General features: G+C 49.4%; 1 protein-coding gene across 1 annotated transcript in view; it reads right to left on the reverse strand.

The window, feature by feature from the left end:
- Positions 1-7,688: 7,688 nt before the first annotated feature.
- CARD10 (caspase recruitment domain family member 10) overlaps positions 7,689-14,817 on the reverse strand; it is a 44,100-nt gene continuing 36,971 nt past the window's right edge. Inside the window, exons 17-21 of the mRNA XM_043965163.1 lie at positions 14,510-14,609; positions 13,285-13,443; positions 13,082-13,197; positions 11,617-11,732; positions 7,689-9,466 (exon numbers count right to left, since the gene is read on the reverse strand). Of these exons, the coding sequence (XP_043821098.1) occupies positions 9,259-9,466; positions 11,617-11,732; positions 13,082-13,197; positions 13,285-13,443; positions 14,510-14,609 (699 nt within the window). The 3' untranslated portion in view covers positions 7,689-9,258. The remainder of the gene's footprint in view (positions 9,467-11,616; positions 11,733-13,081; positions 13,198-13,284; positions 13,444-14,509; positions 14,610-14,817) is intronic.

A 14,817-nucleotide genomic window follows, 5' to 3' on the forward strand; every position in this document is an offset into this window, starting at 1 on the left:
GCCCAGAGAGGGCGGGAGACTTACTTGAGGTCACACAGAAAGGTAACCAGAGCCAGGACAAGAACCCAGATCTCCTAACTCCTCGTCCAGCTAGTGCCCTGTCCACCCCACCCAGGCAGGGCATAGCCTCCTGCCCTAACAGAGCAAGGAACCCTTCAGGATCAACCCAAGACGAGGACAAAACAAAACATTAAGACGAATATCCCATGGGTGAAACGCTGGGGCCAGAGGATATTGCGGGGGGGGGGGGGGAGGTGCTTCAATCGAGTCCCAGACCTTTGCATTCTCTCCCAGCAGATCAGCTCTCTGAAGAGATTCCATGAGACTCCTATCTTAGACCCTCCCTGAGATCGAATCCCTTAAAGCTCTGCCCTGTCCCCTAACCAAAGGACCCCAGCTCCCAATATCCGCTTCCCCTGAGATTCTCCGGGACCCAGACTACAAGATCTCAGGGACTTTCACACCCCAAGACCACATGGGGCTCCCCTCAGCGGACCAGCCCCTAACTTTGTAGAACCCCTTCCCTTTCCGCTAGGACAATCAGCTCTAGGAGGAAGAACTGCGCCTAGGATGTGCCGAGCACTGGGCTAAGGACTTTACAATTATTATCTCATTTGAACCTCAGAACAAACCCTGTGAGGCAGGTGCTATTCTTAAGTCCCATTTTACAAAGGAGGAAACAAAGGCAAACAAAGGTTAAATGAATTGCCCATCTGGGGCTGGACTTGAACTCGGGTCTTCCTGACTCTGGACCAAGTACTCTATCCACTTCACCCCTTCACTGCCGTTAAGACTTATTCCTTACTGTCAGGGTTCTGTCTACCAGGGGGTAAGCTGTCTGAGGACAGAGGTAGTTTGTGCTCTATGAGTCTTCATTCCTGTCCGTTATTGTGGCATAATCGCCTTAAAATCACCCCCACACCCCACTCCAGCTCAGGAAACTTCTGTAGATCCCTACTGCCTACAAGATGAAACAGACTCCTCTGCCTGGCATTCGATGCCCTCCGTAATCTGTCCCCAAAGTCCCTTCCAAGTATCACCTCCTCCCCCTCCTCTTCATTCACCCTCTTACACTCCCAAGTGATCTGGTCCCCATTTCCAAACAGCCCTTTCTATAGGATTCTTCCTTCTTCTGCCATTCTCTCCCTCATCCCACCCCTATTCCCAACTACAGAAATCTCCTTCATCCTCACAAGACCAGCTGAGATGGCTTTCCAAGGCCTCTCACCCAAAAGCTCTCTCTCCCCCTGCTCTGGACTCTGCTTTTCTGATCCTTATCATCTTCATCCTCAGATTCATGCCCATTAGCTGTGTGACCTTGGGCAAGTCCCTGAACTTTTCCTCCCAGGAAAATGGAGAGATTAATCCTTGCCCTTCAGACCTCACAGAGTTGTTGTTGTAAGAAAAAGTGTTTGGTAAACCTTAATAAGTATGAGTCATTATCAGTAACTGGATAAATGAAAGATAGAGGGCTGAAGAATTGAGCTTGTATGAGGCAGCTGGGTGGTGCAGTGGATAAAGCACCAGCCCTGAATTCAGGAGGACCTGAGTTCAAATCCAGCCTCAGGCACTTGACACTTACCAGCTGTGTGACCCTGGGTAAGTCACTTAGCCTTCATTGCCCTGCAAAAGGAGAGAAAAAAAGAATGTTTGCGTTCCCCAAACATCCCCCTCCTCCCTGACCCCATGGATTCCTTATGACGTCCATACTGATGGCCATCACCTGCCCACCTGGTCCCCCACCAGAAGCCTGTCACTAGACCAACCTTTCCCAGAACAGAAATTACATTCCTTTCAACAAGTGCTTCAGAAAGGTCAACCATGGGCAAGCCGCTGTGGTTGTTCATCCTCCAGGGATGGAGAACTCCTGACCTCCTAGGGCAGCTCCTTCTACTCTTGGACAGCTCAGTCTTAGGTAGGAAATTAGTGCTTTTTGGTATCATGGGCTATAGAGCCAGGAGGGACCTTAGAGCATAGAATGTCCAAGCTGGGAGAGACCTTAGGACAGAGAATGTCCCAGCTGGGAGGGGCCTTAGAGCAGAGACAGTATTACCTCTAAATGTCTCAACACGTGTTAACCTGGGTAATTGCCACCCCCTGAGGCTTACCACATTCCACCTGCTCCCCATTCCGTGTCCTTCCTTCTCCCCTGGAGATGAGGGGGGCTGGAGGTTGGACAGGCACGGCGCGTGCCAGGGCTCCTTCTTGCTGAACCCCCAGCCCTCAGGCAAGGAACATTCCTTGGTTAATGTTCACTGGGGGTCATGGGGCATAGGAGTAAGTGAGGGCTGGATCGAGATCCACCTCGCACACTGGACTGGGTCTGTTGCTATTCATAGGAACAAGAGCTGGAGGGACCTTAGCTGCCACCCAGCCCTGATTTTACAGATGAGGAAACTGAGACCTTGCCCACAGTTTCATAGGTAGTGACAAGGCTGAGATTCGAACCCAAAGCCAGAGAATCAGTCAACAGTTAATCAGCTCTTTCCATGGTACTGAATAGCATAGACTGCTATTTGTGATTTTAAAATGGAAAGGTTCTGGACCAGGATCAGGGAAGCTAAGAGGCAACAAAAAAGAATTTTCACTGTCCCTCAGACTGGGACTCTGATGATCTGGCATTCAGTATTAGCTCTGCAACTTACTGTGTGGCCTTGCTCAAGTCACTTCTTTCCATGCCTTAGTTTCCCCAACTGTGAAATAGGGATAATGTATTTGTCTAGTGAGAAGCACACTGGATTTGAGTTCAAATCCTGGCCCTGCTATATATTCCCTGTACCATCTAAGGGAAGTTATTGCCCCTCTCTGGTCTTCCATTGCTTCATATACAAAATGAGGAGGGGGCAAGTCCAGATGACGGCGAGGGTCCTTGCAGTTCTTACTCTTCTGTTAATCGAGGCCATTGGACTAGATCCCTCAGGAGCCTCGTGTAGGTGCAGAGCTCAGACCCTCTGAACTCTGGTGAAGGAAGAGGAGCTCACCGTGTATTACAGCAGACGTCTCCTTTCCACTATCCAACTGACCTAAATCTCCATGAGTTGCTCCTCCTCTCGAGCCAACTTCTGCACCTTGCACCCATCCCTTCCTCCCAGTTCCATCCTCAAGGGTCAAGCAGAACAAATGTAATTCTTCTCCTACATGACAGCCCTGGAAATGCTTGAAGGCAATCATCAGGCCCATCCCACTATAACCACCCCCCACCCCAATCTTCTCTTCTACAAGCTTCAATATCCCAAGTTCCTCCAACCAGTTATGATGGGAGACCCTAAGTCCATTTGTCCATCCTAAAATGACCCACCTCAAACTGAACAAAATACTATGGATGTCAAATGACTGAGGCAGAGCACAGTGGGACAATTTCTTCCCTCATTCTTAACCCTCTGTTTTTATCATTAATGAAGCCAGAGATCCTATTCAAATTTTTTCTTTGCCTGAGTCAAAATATGGTTGCATCCACTAAGACCCCCAGCTCTTTTTTCATTTAATTGATTACATTGTGCCTGAGCAGTCAATCTTGTTTTTTTGTTTTGTTTTGTTTATGGGGCAATGAGGGTTAGGTGACTTGCCCAGGGTCACACAGCTAGTTCAGTGTCAAGTGTCTGAGGCTGGATTTTAACTCAGGTCCTCCTGAATCCAGGGGCAGTGCTTTATCCACTGCGCCACCTAGTTGGCCCCAAGCAATCAATTTTTTGAATCTAAGTGTAGGACTTTAATTAGCCTGGCACAAGGGACTGAGTGGTAAACTTGGAATCAGGAAGAGCTCGGTTCAAATCCCAACTCTGACTCTTCCTCCTTGGGACACCAAACACTCAGGAGGGGGGAGGGAGCAAGAATCCATTAAATACTTACTTATGCACCAAGGACAGTGCTAAGTGAGTACATGGGAGGCGGGTGCTTTTATTATCACCATCTTCCAGCTGAGAAAACCAAGATAGGCAGAGTTTATTTAACTTGCCCAGGGTCACATAGCCAGTGTGTGAGGCAGGATGTGAACTCAGGTGTCCCTGACTCCAGGCCCAGCACTCTAACCACTGCACCGCCTGGCTAGCCACCCCAGACAACTCCCTTAAACCTCCCTCAGCCGGACTCCTCCTCTCTAAAATGGGATGATAATCCCTACCCCAAATGATCTTTGGGAGTCCCTAATGAGATGTATACAAAACATTTTGCAGACTTTAAAGCAGTGTTTAAATAAATAAATGTGGCATAATCCTAATTTCATCATGTTCAATTTACCCTCTTTCCCGGCTGTCAAGATGTCTTTGCCTGATCTAAGCTAGCTGCCCCTGGCTGCTTCCTGGCACGTGCAAATTTGATAAACTTATCCAGACATTGATAACAAATGTTCAGCCGCCCAGTCCAAGGACAACTCCCTGTGGCCCTGCTGTGATGCTTTCTCTCCAAGCCGACCTTGATCCAGCAAGGACTGCTCTGGGTCTCCTCATTTAATCCATTTTGAACCCTCCTAACAGCACTGATGTCTACCTACCACCAGTCTCTCCCACTTGGGCCCAAGTGCAGCAGGACAAATTTTGTCAAATGCTTTGCCAAAAGCTAAGTCAACTCTACCTTTCCCATCCCTTGATCTCCCCATCTAGGAAACTTGTCAAAAGAAATTAAGTTCATCTGATGTGGTCTGTTCAGGAAGAAGTCACAAGGGCGCTGCGCCTCCTGCTTCCTTTTCTAGATTCAGTAATTCACTAAAAGGGCCAAGTGTGGCAATTGATGCAGAAATTTTTTAAAATGATTTTTACTATAATTTTTATAACTTCTATCCATGAAAATACACTTTAAATGCAAATAATCACAAGCAGATGTTAGAATTTTACTTTGACATAAAAATTTTCATCCTACTATCTCTATTTTCTTTGCCTTAGAGGTTAAAAGAAAATGCAGTCAATTGATGCAGCTTGGACCCTTGAGGTATTCTTAAATTCTGGTCCTTCTATTAATAGAACCTCCTAGAATTTTGTCTGGAAGCAAAATTAAGCTCAAATAGCTTAGAGAAGTGGTGTTAACTCAAATAGAAATGGGGGCCACCGATTCACACAAAAGGATCCCTGCAGCTGCAAATTAACTTAGCTTTGAAATGTAATTATTCTCTGTTTTATTGTATTTTTATTCTTAAAATGTTTTCTAATTACATTTTACTCTGGATCAGACTGAACTTGCGAGCCACATAAGACCGGAAGACTGCTTTTTGACACCTCTAGCCTAGAGTTTCCAGACTCCAATCTCCTTTTAGAAAAACACAGGGGGAAGGTCCAGGGCACCTCTCCCACACCCTATGATCTTTCAAACAGCTTGGCACCCACATGACTAATTCTTTCAGTATCATAGGATAGAGTTTGTCTGAGCCTGGTGACTTGAATGAATTGAAAGGATCAAGGTGCTCTCTTGCTATTTCCCTAATTATCTTGAGTTTCAACTCCCTAATAGCCATTTGCCCATCCTGTCTAGTCCAAACATTGTTCTCCTTGGCAGAGAAAACAGAAGTTTTCTGTTGAGGAGTTAAGTAGTTCTACCTTCTCTCCGACATCAGTTATCATCACCCCATACACCCAAGCAGGGATCTTATCCCTTATTTGAGTCTCTTCTTTTCACCGAGATAGGGGCTTTTTTTAAAAGCCATTCCTCAGGACTCTCAGCTCATTCCAAGCTCCAACATTGCTAACACTCATAAATAGCACTGGACCAGGCTCTTGTATTCATTGGAAATATGCATAACATGATGGTACACATATAACCTATATCGGATTGCTTTCTGTCTTGGGGAGGTGGGAGGGAGAAGAATCTGGAACTAAAAATCTTATGAAAACAAATGTTGAAAACTATCTTTACATGTAACTGGAAAATAATAAAATACTTTTATGATTCTTTTTAAAAGTAACTTAAGGTTTGCAAAGCGTTGTGTATATTGTCCCATTGGATCTCTTGTCTCTTCCAGAAACTCCCCTCTTTCCTGATCAGAATTGTTTCTCTTTGTCTTCAGAATTTCATTTCTGAAAGCTCCCCATCGCACCTGGCCTATAGGATTTCAGTCCATGGAATCACCATATCCTAGACCTACAATTGTAAGAGACCTCAGAGATCATCTCATCTAACCCTCCCATTTGACAGATGATGAGACTAAGACCCAGGGAATGGGAAGTGACTTGTTAGAGGCAGCTAGGTGAGATCCAAAGGAAGACTTGAGTTCAAATCTACCAATTGGATGACCCTGGGCTAACCCAGTCCCTAGTTATATAGTAGGTACTACATCAATGCATGTTGTGAGGGAACCTCTTCTGATAGAGGATAGAGAATGCTTCATTTTTTTCTGTATAACCCTAGAGCTTAACGCAGTGCCTTGGCACAGAGTAGCTTAATAAATGCTTGTTAATTGATTGTGTCTGTCCCAAAAGAATGTAATCTCCGTGAGGGCAGAAAATATTTCATTTCGGCCATTGTATCGTCCACTCTAGATGCTTAATGAACACTGGTTGTTTGATCTGTATTGATATTGTATTGTAACCAAGGCAGCTGTCGTCTTCTCCCTTCTTTTTTCAGTTTGAAGGTCTTTAATTAGGTTTAGAAGGACCCCAGGCAAATATAGCTTTACCAGCCCTCTGTAAATACCCTCCATCCTTGGATAGAGAATATGCAAATGAGGGGCACCAGCCTTGGATTCAGAAGGACCTGAGTTCAAATTCAGCCCCAGACACTTGACACTTACTAGCTGTGTGACCCTGGGCAAGTCACTTAACCCCAATTGCCTCACAAAAAAAAAAAAAAAGAATATGCAAATGCAAGACTTTTGTTCTCACCACCTCTGCTTTCCCATTTGTCCCTTACAAATGCGGCCCCACCTCCAAGCCCCTTTACCCACTGTCCTTTGCAGTTCAGCCAAGGGAACACACCCAGACACATTGGCCCGGCCAGGTTGGAGGCCCTCTCCTCGGCCCAGTGTGAGATCAGTGGCTTTGTAAGGGGGCCTCCATCCTGGACGTGACGTCCTAGCTACATGACCTCCATAAGCCACCGAAGCTCGGGGCCCGATTCCTCATTTGATCTTCGGTGTCTCTTTCAGCCTAGCATCCTCTGAGCTTCTCTACGTGACTTTGGACAAATTTCTTCTGCTTTCTGGATCTGAGTTTCCTCACCTATAGTGAAAGGTTGAACTAGATAATGGAATACTTTCAGCTTTTAAATCCTGGGGTTTTCCTGGGGTGTCTCCTTTGCTCCAGGCGACAGAGCACCTTGACATCTCACCTGAGCCCCCAACAATCTGGGACAGAGATCCCCCTCTTTCCCTTTTGGGCAGATGATGGAATCAAGCCCCAAGGGTGGTGCTGATCTGCCCAGAGCCTGTTGTATCAGAAAGGTCAGGTCTCCGGGCACTGTAGGTCCATCTGGGCAGGAGCAAAGAGGACGAGGGTCCCCCAGGGTCAGGTAAGGTGATCTGGGCCCCGGCCAGGCCCTTTGTTCTCCCAATGACAGGGGCCCAGCTGGCAGATGGCAGCTCCGAGGCCGGGAGAGAAACCCGAGCTGCTGGGGGCGAGGAGGGGCTGGGCAGGCATTGAAAGGCTGCAGCAGCAGGAGCCCCCTGCCACGGGGGACAGGCAGGAGGAAGAAAGCCTAGCCAGCCAGGCCCCTCTGGGAGGGATGGGAAGCAGCAACCAGACGCTGGTTTCTGTTACAAACGGCATTTAATTTTCTTCTTTGTACACCGGCTTCCTAATGAAAAGGGGCTCTTAATAATTTATACACATTAACATCTCCAGTTCTAGCCAAGCCCGGAAGTTTCCGAGGCTTCCATTCAGTGTCTCACAGGGGAACCGAGGTATGTGCAGACGCACACGTGTGCAAAAGTTGGGGGGAAGTTGCATGTGAGAGCATGAAGATATGATCACACCGGAGAACGAGGAGATCCATGTGAATAGGGGCAAATTCTACATGTATGGGTGAGACCATGTACACGTATGTTTGCACACATGCATGCTATGTAAGAGCAGGAGCAGCAAGGAGAGCCCACAGGTGGTGTGCATACACGTGGGTGTTGAGCGCCAGCGAGAACATGTGGGTTCATGTGTGTGGGCATGTGTGGGCACAAATCAGTGCATTGCATTGTGGGACACATATAACATGGTAACAATGTAGATTTGGAGCCAGAAAGCCTGGGTTCAAATCCTGCCTCTGGCACTCACGACTTGTGTGACCTTCAGAAAGTCACCGCCCTTCCCTGGGTGGTTTCCTTGTCTGTAAAATAACGGCTTCCAGCTCCATGGCTGTGATACTGTGCTTGCACACGTGGGTGAGAATGTGTGTGTGGAAGCACACTGGGTGCACGTGTCCTTGTATGTGTGTGAACGTGGACAAGGTCACAACAATGGGACCACTACGTGTCTGTATGTACTGCTGTGTGTGCATACATGGATACACACGTGTGCACTTATGAGCCTGGGTGTATGAATAGGGAGAGCACATATGCATGAAGGGGAGAAAACCCATGTGCACGAGAAAAAACAAACATGCATACGTGGGGATGAAAGCATCCCCGGAGCCAGCACAACAGACCAAGGGGCAGATGGAAAGAGCCACAGCCAGACCTGCACCCTTTAAGTCAGTCATTCTCAACTTTCTTTATGTTCTGGACTCATTGGGCAAGAAATCCGGGGACGCCTATGGGCCCTTTCTCAGTATCACAGTTTGCTGACTACATTCACAAGTGAAAGGAATGCTAAGTTTAGAAGACTGAAAAGAAAGGCAGAATTTTTTCCAAGTTCAAGGACCCCCTGAAATCTCTCCATAGGTCCCTGGCAGGCCATCTATGTGTTTTCACGTGTGGTTGGGGGGCTGTGGACCCCAAGTTAAGAATCCCCATTTTAGAGATTTTGCTGAACAATCTAAGGCCAGGTTTCCCTCTGACTCCCATCCACAGGAGGGGAACCTGGAGATGAAAGACTGCTCAGGAGAAAGGGGAGGGAATGGAGATGAAGCACCCGCACTCCTTCAGATCCCAGCTGGGGCATTGAATGTCCCCAAAAGGAGCAGAGCAGGTGATCCATCTATCCTACCCACTTCCCAACAGCCACTGCAACCAGAGGTCAGTCATCCGAGATGGGCAGCTGGGGAGGCCTGCCCTGCCTTCAAAGTGCTTAGAGAAGGAAGGAGTCAAGGGAAAGGAGAGGCAGGTCTGGGGGTTGGGGTGGGGGACTGCCTGGCCCAAAGTAGGAGGCCCCAGACCAGCTGGGCTCCTGACTCCACCGGCAGGGCCTGTCAGATCTTGCCACATTCCACCCACACTGTCCGGGCCTGCTCCTGCAGGATACGACCCCGAACCACCTTGGTCAGTTCCTCTGCATGGGCCCAGGCGTGCGTGTCCACCCGTGTCCAGGAACACGGCAGGTCCCACAGCAAATGCTCCCCAGCTCGGCACTGCCTCAGGAGCTCCGAGTCTCGCCAGCCTGGTCGGCCCAGCAAACTCCTGTCAAAGGGGACAGGGAGATGAGAGCTGGGAATGGAGGTCAGCACAGAGCGGACAACAAAATGTGCCCCTGAACTTAGCATCCAGGGCCACAGCGCTCAGCTTCCCAGCTCAAATAGCACCTCCTCAGGAGCCGGTGCTGACTCCTGTCCTCTGGATAAGTCACAACTCTTCTCTGAAGCTCAGTTTCCCCATTTGTAACATAGGAGTCAGGAAGACCTGAGTATGGATTTCACCTCAGACCCTTACTAGCTGTGTGGCCTGTGGAAATTTTATTTTGATTTGGGGACCCTACCTTTAGGCTGAGATTAGAAAGCCTTAGGCCTTCAGGGTCTCCCCCCTCCTCCTCAGCTTCAGCTGAGCGAAAAAGCCCCGTGGGCTATACAAGACGCCAGGTCAGACAGCTGGGGGAAAAAAAAGCCCCCAGCTCCCTCCGACCTGAGGGGAGCTATCTGAAGGATCCCGGATGGCCTGTGCTGAGGCATAAGGCTCGAGAGCACACACACACACCCCCCAGCTGCAGCTCTGGCTGGCGGATTAGCTTGGTCTGTGGGGGCGAAGGAAGCCCCGAGATTTGAGTGGAGAGAAGAAAAGGTATATATAGACCTGGGAGTTAGATAGGAGAGAAGGGGGAAACGGAGGAAGGCTGACTAGAGCAAAGGAAGCTGACTAGGAGGACGGACTAGATAGAGAGACAAGAGGAAGGGAAGAACGGCTGACTAGAGCAAGGAAGACTAGAGGGAGACGGACTAGAAAAAGAAGGAGCGAGGACAGACTAGATAGAGAGACAAGATTAAGAGGAGTAAGGCTGACTAGAGCAAGGGAAGCTGACTAGGAGAGATGGACTAGAGGAAGGAGACTCGAGGAAGGACTAGGAGAGAGGCTGACTAGAGGGGAGCCCGGACAAGGACGGAGGAGAGTTCGGTTCAGAAAAGGAGAGCCGGGTCTGACAAGGTTACAGGCCTTAATACAAACCAGGGAAAGTGTAACGTGCCCTGAGGCCGGAGGCGGCTAAGGCCCTTATTGTATTCAAGAAGTTCGAAGCTCAGCAGGTGCGAAAGAGACGCAAGAGACACAGTGGAAAGAGACCGCAGGAAAGCAGTCAGGTTGTACACTTTATTTTCCTGTATTCCTAATTTGAAATAGTATCTCATAAATAAACTCTGCTTTGATTATTTGGTTAAGAGGCTTCTTAATCTTTAGTCTATCAGTTTGGGAGCAGTGTGGTGGAACTTGATAAACGGCCCACATTAAATTAACGAAGTCAGATAGCAAATAGTCACAAGTCCCAGATTAGTCCTCCAGTCAGCTTTAGCCCCCCAAATTAGTCCAAATCATCAAAAAATATTTTCACAGGCCCTAGGCAAGGCCTATGACCTCTCTGTGCTTCAGCTATGTCTTCCTCTGTAAAATGTGGGGGATCAACCTCCTCTGAGGGCTCTCTCAGCTCCAGACTTAGCAGCCTTTTACCCCATAGTCTAATCTATAAAACATTTGTCTTTACATCTGTCTCTCCTTGCTCTTCAAGAACATATCCAACCAACACTGGTTAAACACATCAAGACCAGTGCTGGGCAGTGGAGAAATACCAAATAGATAGGACACATTCCCTTTCCTCATAGGGCTAACAGCCTTACAGAAGTAAAAATAAATTACTAACTAATAATCCATTCCCATTTCCATAGTGTTTAGTCCTTACAAAGAACTGTTTTCACAACAATGCTGGGAGGAAGGGAACATCATTTCAAGTGTCCCATTTGACAGATAAAGACATGGAGGGTCAGAGAAGGAAGGAAAATGACTTTCCTAGGATCATACTGTGAATGTGTCTGCAGAATTCGAACTCCAAATGCAGCCCTCTATCTACTTACCACCTGACTATCAAGAACTGTACCCTTGCTTCTCTGTCCTTCAGGGCCTCCCCGGCCACTCTCCCCGAGCATCCCTGCCCTCAAGCTCCCTGATATCCTTCAGTCTCTCCCAGAATGGCTCAGGCCTGCTCTCACGGCCCTGTCCTCACTGAGCGCTGCTGGCTGCTTTCACGCACCCTCGCTCCTCCCCCCAGCAAAGACCCCTGCCATCCCCCACTCTCAGGTTTCTGTACCCCACCCCTGACATATACCCCCACAGCCCCAAGGGCGCAGCCTCACCTGATTTCCCGAACATTCTTTTCCGTCACATCCACATGGATGACGATTGGGTAGATCTCGCTGTGTACCAGCTCCCTCACACTCTGGGGGCTCAACTCTAGCAGGCAGTGTTTGTTCTAGATTTGGGAGCAGAGAAAAGAGTCCTTGTAGTCGTGTGTTCTGGCCTTGGGGCCACAGACCCAAACTGCCGGCCTCCAGGCCCTGTTGTGGTCCCGGATGTAAGCCAGGGGTATGAGAAGGCCACGGCTCGCCACCTTGCCGCCGCCTGGGAAAATAGTTCATCTGGACAAAATGAGGCAGGGCAAGAAAGCCCTGGTCCGAAATGCAGAGACCTGGGTCCTTGGGAACATGAGCTGGAAGGGGCCTCACCTAGCCCAACTCCTTCACCTTATAGATAAACCAACAGGGGCCCAGAGAGATTCCATGACCTGCCCGAGATCACTCAGGCAGTGAGCATCAGAGGATTTGAAACCAAGGCCCGAAAGCTCTCTTGTGTACCCTTGGGCAAGTCATTTCTTAGTCTGTTTCCTCATCTGATAAATAGGCAGCATGGTGTAGACAGCAGAAAGCGCTCTGAAGTCAGTGGAGCCCTCGGACAACTGACTCTTCTGCCGAGGTCTGCTTGTTCACTTGTCATGATGATGATGGCTAACATTGATAGAGCTTTACATACATGACCTCATTTGATCCTCACAAGAGCCCTATGAGGTACCTACTATCATTATCCCCATTTTAGGGATGAAGAAACTGAGGCTGAGAGACGGGAAACTCGCCCAGGCTCAAAGAGCTAGTAAGTATCTAAAGCAGGATGTGGGGCTCTTCTAGACTCCAGCTCCAGGACTTCATCTGCTCCATTCCTGTTCTAGACCCAAGATCCTATGATTCAATTCTGTTCAAGCACTAGGTAACTGACCTTTTAGAAAACTGCTTTTCTTGAAATGCAAGAACAAATTTAAAATAATAACAACAATAATACTAGCTAACATTTATATAGCACCTACTATGTGCCAGGCATTGTGCTAAGCACTTTATAATTATTATCTCATTGGATCCTCACAACAACCCTGATAGGTGGGTACTGTTACTATTCCCATTTTACGGATGAGGAAATTAAGAGAAAGAAGGGTTAAGTGACTTGCCCAAGGTCACACAGCTAACATCTGGGGCTGGATTTGAACTCAAGTCCCCCTGCCTCCAGGCCCAGAGCTTGCCTAGCTGAGTCAGTTCAAAAGGAAGCACTAGGAGGGAGGGAATCCGGAAAAGTTTCATGTAGGAAGTGTCACTGGAGCTTAGCTCTGAAGGAAGTTAGGGAGTCTAGAGAGAGCCCCACAGAGATGCCCACACTGGACTCCCTGACCCCAGGCTGAGCTAAGGATGGTCTGAGCTCCCCACGCACCTTCCCCACCTCCCTGCCCCCAAGGGTCACCGCCCACCCCAGCTCTCCCTCAGCCTTGTCCTTCCATACCTTTCCAATAGATTCCTGGATGGTGCGCACCCTCACGCCCAGGCCCTGAGGAACAGGCTGGGCCGAGGGGGCTCCCGGAGCCGCGGGGACCAGTGGTTCATCTCCGGTGAGGCTCTCTGAGGGGGCAGAGATGATACGTCATGCCAGCTGCCTCTCCCAGCATGGGCTGTCCCTCCCCCCCCCTTCCCCGGGCCCATCCTGACCTGCTGGGCACACGTGGAAATCCTGGCGTGATGTGGGCAGGTCCAAGAGGTTTCGGATCAAGCGGGGGGCCAGGCATTCGGGGGAAAGCACCACAGGACGGACCGAGGACACCAGCAGAGGCTGCACCAAGCTGTAAGGCTTGATGCTCCGATCAGGCTCTGGCAGAGACAGAGAGGACAGCCTGAAGCCCAGAGGCCGGTGAGGACTGGAGACACCCGCACTAGCCTCCCCAGGAACCCTCATCAAAATCTTCTTAAAGAGGGCAGCTAGGTGGTGCAGTGGATAAAGCACCTGCCCTGGATTCAGGAGGACCTGAGTTCAAATCCAGCCTCAGACACTTGACACTTACTAGCTGTGTGACCCTGTGCAAGTCACTTAACCCTCATTGCCCCACAAAAAAAAAAAAAATCTTCTCATTGCCCATACACCACTAGGGTGCACCCTCATCCCAAACTACCACCTCTGTGACCATGGGCCAAGGGACCTTGGTCCCTTCTCTGAGCCCCAGCGGAGTACAGATCCACAAGCTATGGGGAGCCCCCGGGGACATCTAGTCTGACCCCTTTGTCTTACAGATGAGGAAACTGAGACCTAGAAGTGAACTGATTTTAATAGAACCATAGAAGCCTAGCACCAGGTCAGGACCTCAGAGATCCCTGATGCCACTCCCGTCTCAGAGAGAATAAGTGAACTACCCAAGGTCACATAGGTCACAAATGACAGACAGGATTAGAACTCAGATCCTCTGACTCCAGTGCTCTTTCCCCCATAGTCTGTGGTCTGTCTGTCTGTCTGTCTGTCTGTCTGTCTCTCTCTCTCTCTTTCTTTGGCGGGGCAACGAGGGTTCAGTGACTTGCCCAGGGTCACACAGCTAGTAAGTGTCAAGTGCCTGAGGCTGGACTTGAACTCAGGTCCTCCTGAATCCAGAGCCGGTGCTTTATCCACTGCACCACCTAGCTGCCCCTAGCCCATGGTCTCAAAGGATTATGGGATCATCAATTTAGAGCCAGGAAATGGCCTTGGAAATCCAAACCTCTCATGCCGCAGAGAAGGAAGTCAAGCCTCACACATTTTACCCAAATAGTGGGGGTGGGATTAGATCCGGGGCTCTCCTCCACCCCAAACTCAGGGTGATTTCCACTGTGTTACAACCATCTCCCCGCCTCTGAGGAGCTGGGCTCAGGACGCCCCATGGCTGAGGGGTGGCAGCTGTGGGGGGCTCACCTGGGCAAGGGTCTAGCAGCAGCTGCTCCTGGGGATCCCCCAGGCCCGCTGAGAGCCTGGGCTTCACCAGCCGGAGCTGATCTAAGGCACGCTTCTTTAGCTGGGGGGTGGAAAGAGGAAAATATAATAAAAGAGGCAACCAGGGCCCAGCCCTTGCCATCCATCAGGACGGGTGGGTGAGGCAGGACAGACAGATGGACCTTTAGACAGATGGTTAAAACGGGAAGAAAGACAGCCTGATTGAGCATTTATTGAGTGTCTACTGTATACCGGGCACTGGGATAAGAGCTGGGGATACCAGCACAAGC

This window comes from Dromiciops gliroides, chromosome 5 (assembly GCF_019393635.1).
Source record: "Dromiciops gliroides isolate mDroGli1 chromosome 5, mDroGli1.pri, whole genome shotgun sequence".
Classification (NCBI taxonomy): Eukaryota; Metazoa; Chordata; class Mammalia; order Microbiotheria; family Microbiotheriidae; genus Dromiciops; species Dromiciops gliroides.